We start from the raw sequence: 4,360 nt of genomic DNA, 5'->3' as shown, positions 1-4,360 counted from the left end.
GGTTCAAGCTCACGAGCTGCTCCTTGGAAACCCTATACAGGATCGCTATGGGTCGGAATCAACTTGATGGCACTTCACAACAACAACAACAAAAATCCATATATATATAATGGATTGCCGACGATTATATATGTTTAGTCTAATACATATGTGTACATATATATTGTTGTTGTTATGCACCGTGGAGTCGGTTCTGACTCATAGCGACCCTGTACAGGGTTTCCGAGGCTGTATATCTTTACAGGAGCAGAAAGCCTCATCTTTCTTCCGCGAAACAGCTGGTAGTTTCGAACCGATGACCCTGAGGTTCGCAGCCCGATTCGTAACCACTACACTACCAGAGCTCCTGACATTATACATTAGAACAACATATATAATACTGGGCAATGTGGAGAGAGAAACTGGAATAAAAGTTAGTTTAATGACTCAGGATTAAAAGAGACAAGAACACAAAATTTCACATAATCATGAAACATAAGAATATTGGTTAAAAAAAAAAAAGAAAAAGGAAAAGAAAGCCAAACGGACATCACAAAAATGACAATCAGAAGTTAGAGCTGAGTGTCCCATTTTCCATCCTTCTCATTTTTATTATAAACTGTTTGTGGACATACTCAATGAAAAGAGTAGAAGATATTTTGGGTTTTTAAAACTCCAGACAAAAATACGATTTTGAACTCTCAACTTGCTCTCTCCCTTTTGTCCTGCATCAATGAAATTCCCTTCTCTACTTGGTTCTGTAGCCATTCCTGTTGTTATGTTAAATCAGCCATTTCCTACCCGAATCCAAATGAGAGCATCTAAAAGGCCATTTCAATTCAGCTTTATGATTCAACACCTAAAAATCAAAACAAAATTCCTATTATGGCAGCGCCTCCAAACCATCCGCATTAAAAATACCACGCTAGTGAGGCTGCGGTTTTTAGTGCTGTTCAGATTGGGGACAGCCTTCAGAAACGCCACCAGCGCGAGCAGTGGCGCCTTTTAATTAGCGATCTGGTGTGAGATGGCACTTAATTCCCCAGAAGCCCCGCGGCCCAGCAGCTTTACGCCCTCTTTCCCAGGATGTGGCCCTAATTCCTCCTGTGGATAAGGGCAGACCGAGGGAGTTAACTGCCAGACTGCCATGTGCAAAGCCTCTCTCTTCTCTGTCTTCCCCCTACCCAATTCCCTGATTTAAACCAACCACAAAATTGCATCAGAAAAGTGTATTTTGGAAGAAGGTCAGGGTCGGAGTTGATAATCTGTATTCAGGTAATCTAGCTAGAGAATGAGGGGCGTGTGTTTGTGGAGGGTCATCAACTATGAAGAAATTAGGTTCAGTTCCAGGAGCAAGTGCTGGTAAGGGGGAGGGGCGGAGAAAGGTGCTCCTTCGTGCACGGCGGCGGGCCAGCACCAGCACGTGGAGGTGGGATGCTACCGGATGACTCTAAGCGCAGCCTCAGTGCACCAGGCAGGGCAGTGCAGGTCAGCGAGTCACTCATTTGCGGCGTCTCTAATGGGCACTCGTGTATTCCTGCTCAAGCGGAGAGCGCTTGCCACCGTCGCATTTGCACACCCTGCCCACACTACATCCCCTGAAAAAGGTAAGGAGTGGGGTGCAGAACGAAGGCGCTGTGGGCATTCTTTCCCCGGAGCTGGGAGAAGGTCTAGCACTGTGTCCCACATGCCTGGCTCTGCTCCGCAGCTTGCAGGGTTCAGGGAAGCCTGCTGAGCAGCGGCTGCGCACGGTTAAGGCCGTGAGACCATATCTAGGCTTTCAGACTCTCCCTCAGGAGCTGGGAGCGGCGGTAGAGCAACGGAGGTACACTCTGCGCTTTCTCTTCCATCCAAAGGCAATGTCCCTAGGGGGAAAGTTCACCACGCAATTTGTCTCGCCGGTCGGCAAAGTTCTTGGATGACTGGCATCTTTGGAGGAGGGGGAAGCACGCTCCTGCCGAGGTCGGCTGGCTGAGAAGTTTTTTTGGGTGTAGGACGCATCTTGGCTCCGAAGACCCTCCGTCCCTCCGGCGTGCCAGCCAGGATGCTTCAGCACCCGATGCACGGGACCCGGGACTCGCACCGGGCACTGGCAGCGTCTGGCGCTGCCTTATTTCCCCTCAACCCTGAGGAGAGCAGCAACAAGTCCTGCCCCAGCCATTTCATCACCCTGACAGCACGTGCAGATTCCCGGCGCGCGGAACCCGGCGCAGACTTCGCTTCATCTCGCGCTTCCCCTTTGCACGTTCTGCGCCACCACAATAGTTTGTGCGGCCCTGGGTGGGCACCCGGCTCCCAGCGAAGCGCCCCGGCGCGCTGCGTGGACGTATGGTGTCCTCTCTCAGCAACTCCCGGCCGCGGGGGCGCACGCACTTACCTGTGTTCTGCAGGGACAGACGGCCTTTTTGCTGGGAGCCCCTGTCTTGGGAACCCTCGGGAGGATTGGTAGCGTCAGTACCCCGCACTGTGTCGAAGGTGGTCAACACCAAAGCTAGGGTCACGAACTGGCCCAGCCGCTCGGCACACATAGTTCTTGGTATAGCCCTCCGGCCCAGAGACCTGGATTCTTTGTGCTGCCCTCCTCTTCCTCCTCCTTAGCTTCTTCCTCTCCTCCTCCCACTTTTTCTCCTTGCTCGCCTTTTCCCTCCTCCTCGAGGCCGCGGCTCGGATAGAGGTTACTCAGCGCCCTCCCGTAGCTCTCCGGAGAGCATGTGACCAGGCCGTTAGCAGCGCCGCGAGTGCCTGGCAATGCAGGGATGGTGCCTCAAATATCCCTGGAAGCTCTGGTGTCACTTGAATGAAGGAGTCGAGCAGGTGTTGTCCTGGCGGCTGGACCAATCCGAGACCCCGGCCCGTTTGACAACACGGCTGGGAGGCGGGGCCTGCGCCCAACTACTACTGGAGGAAGCCGAGCGCCACTGGGAGCGCCCCACAAAGTTGTCGACCTGAAGGCGGCCACGCGTTTGAATGCGTGTATGTGTGAGTGTGTGTGAGCGCGGTCAGAGATGCGTGCGCGTGTGCGGGCGCTTCAGGGCAATGGCCGAACGGAGTGAAACAAATAAAGGCTCTCATTGCAGCTCAAAAAAGGCGAGAGTAAACGACCTGCGCTGGGACTGCGTTCCCCGGACTCCCAACTCGCAATACGCCTGCACCAAACAGGGAAAGTTTCCTCTTTCCGCCGTTTGAATTTCAGAGATTCCAAGCTCAAAGGTTTTGGCAGATTGAAGGAATATCTTGGGCAAGGAAATGCTCGGAGGCAAACTGACCACATATGGGAAGACCTGGCTTTGTAACATATTGAATTAAAAAAAAAATCCAACAATAATAGTTTGTTTGAAGGTAGGAGCAGAAGCACTATAGGACCCGGCTGAGCAACTAACTGATCACTTTCCCCCTTTCTTATTGCCCTGCATCTTGGGCAGCGTCTCTGTGAGGCAGTGCAACACAGGGGGTGTCAGTTTCTCGCCTCTTTCCCTGAACCAGACGGATTCTGGGCCGGGCTGTGCAGATCCAGGTGACAGTTCGGACTTGCATCATTTCCAGGCTGGTGGCAGAGAGGCCCAGGCAATCCTAAGTCAGCCCTCCGTGAAGCATCGCGTGCCCTGGGGGCCCGAGCTTGAAAGGCAACTTTACGCGTCTCCAAACACGCTCTGCCATTTTCCCAAAGCGCTACTAGCAGCCCCACTCCGGGTCCCTTTTACTCTCCCGGCATCAGATGGGAATGGCTTTAAAACTACGCAGAAAACAAACAGAAAGTTCAGAGATATTCTCCCTCACTCCTTTTCTCTCTCCTTGTTCAAGCCCCCTCCCCAAGTCTAATCGGGCTGCTAGCTCCCCGGGACTCGGAAGCTGGAGAAAGTTGGGCGCTGCTCGAAGCGCTCTTCCCCCGCTGTGTGTGTACGTGTGAATGCTCACGTCTCCCCGGCGCCTGGCCGGGGCCAGGAACTGCTCCGGGCATCGTCAGCCCGACGGCGCAGCTCTCGGGCTCACGGGTTGGTGGAGGGCCGGGATGCGAGCGCCGCGGCCGTGAGTCTCCAGGCACTCACCCCCACCGGGGTTTGACACGCCCTCGCCCCTCCCCCTATGCCCCCACTCTCCTGTAGAACAGGTGAGCTGGGGTACTAGCCTCCCCCTTACAGTCCTGCCTCTCTCCCAGCTTTCGCGCTCTGCGGTAATGCGCCGGAAACGTTTCATCACCCACAACCAGCGGCGACGGCACCCCGGGTCACCGCTGCGGGGCGCACTGCCAGACTCTTTGGGGCCGCCATGTGACACAGCTGGGGGAGGGGGTGCTGAACCGCGTTTGGCAGGTTACCTTTGGACTGTCTCTCGGCTTCCGAAGCTTATCTCCCCAGGTCCCGGCGGCACTCTGGTGGGCGTG

The 4,360-nt window shown here is 54.3% G+C and overlaps 1 protein-coding gene across 1 annotated transcript in view; it reads right to left on the bottom strand.

Annotated features, from left to right (window-relative positions):
- Positions 1–2,507, bottom strand: part of LOC102842993 (stanniocalcin-2-like) — a 13,586-nt gene extending 11,079 nt beyond the window's left edge. Inside the window, exon 1 of the mRNA XM_006864801.1 lies at positions 2,357–2,507. Within this exon, the coding sequence (XP_006864863.1) occupies positions 2,357–2,507 (151 nt within the window). The remainder of the gene's footprint in view (positions 1–2,356) is intronic.
- Positions 2,508–4,360: the final 1,853 nt, after the last annotated feature.

This window comes from Chrysochloris asiatica, unplaced genomic scaffold (genome assembly GCF_000296735.1).
Source record: "Chrysochloris asiatica unplaced genomic scaffold, ChrAsi1.0 scaffold00071, whole genome shotgun sequence".
Lineage (NCBI taxonomy): Eukaryota > Metazoa > Chordata > Mammalia > Afrosoricida > Chrysochloridae > Chrysochloris > Chrysochloris asiatica.
This window is presented reverse-complemented; position numbering and strand designations above follow the sequence as displayed.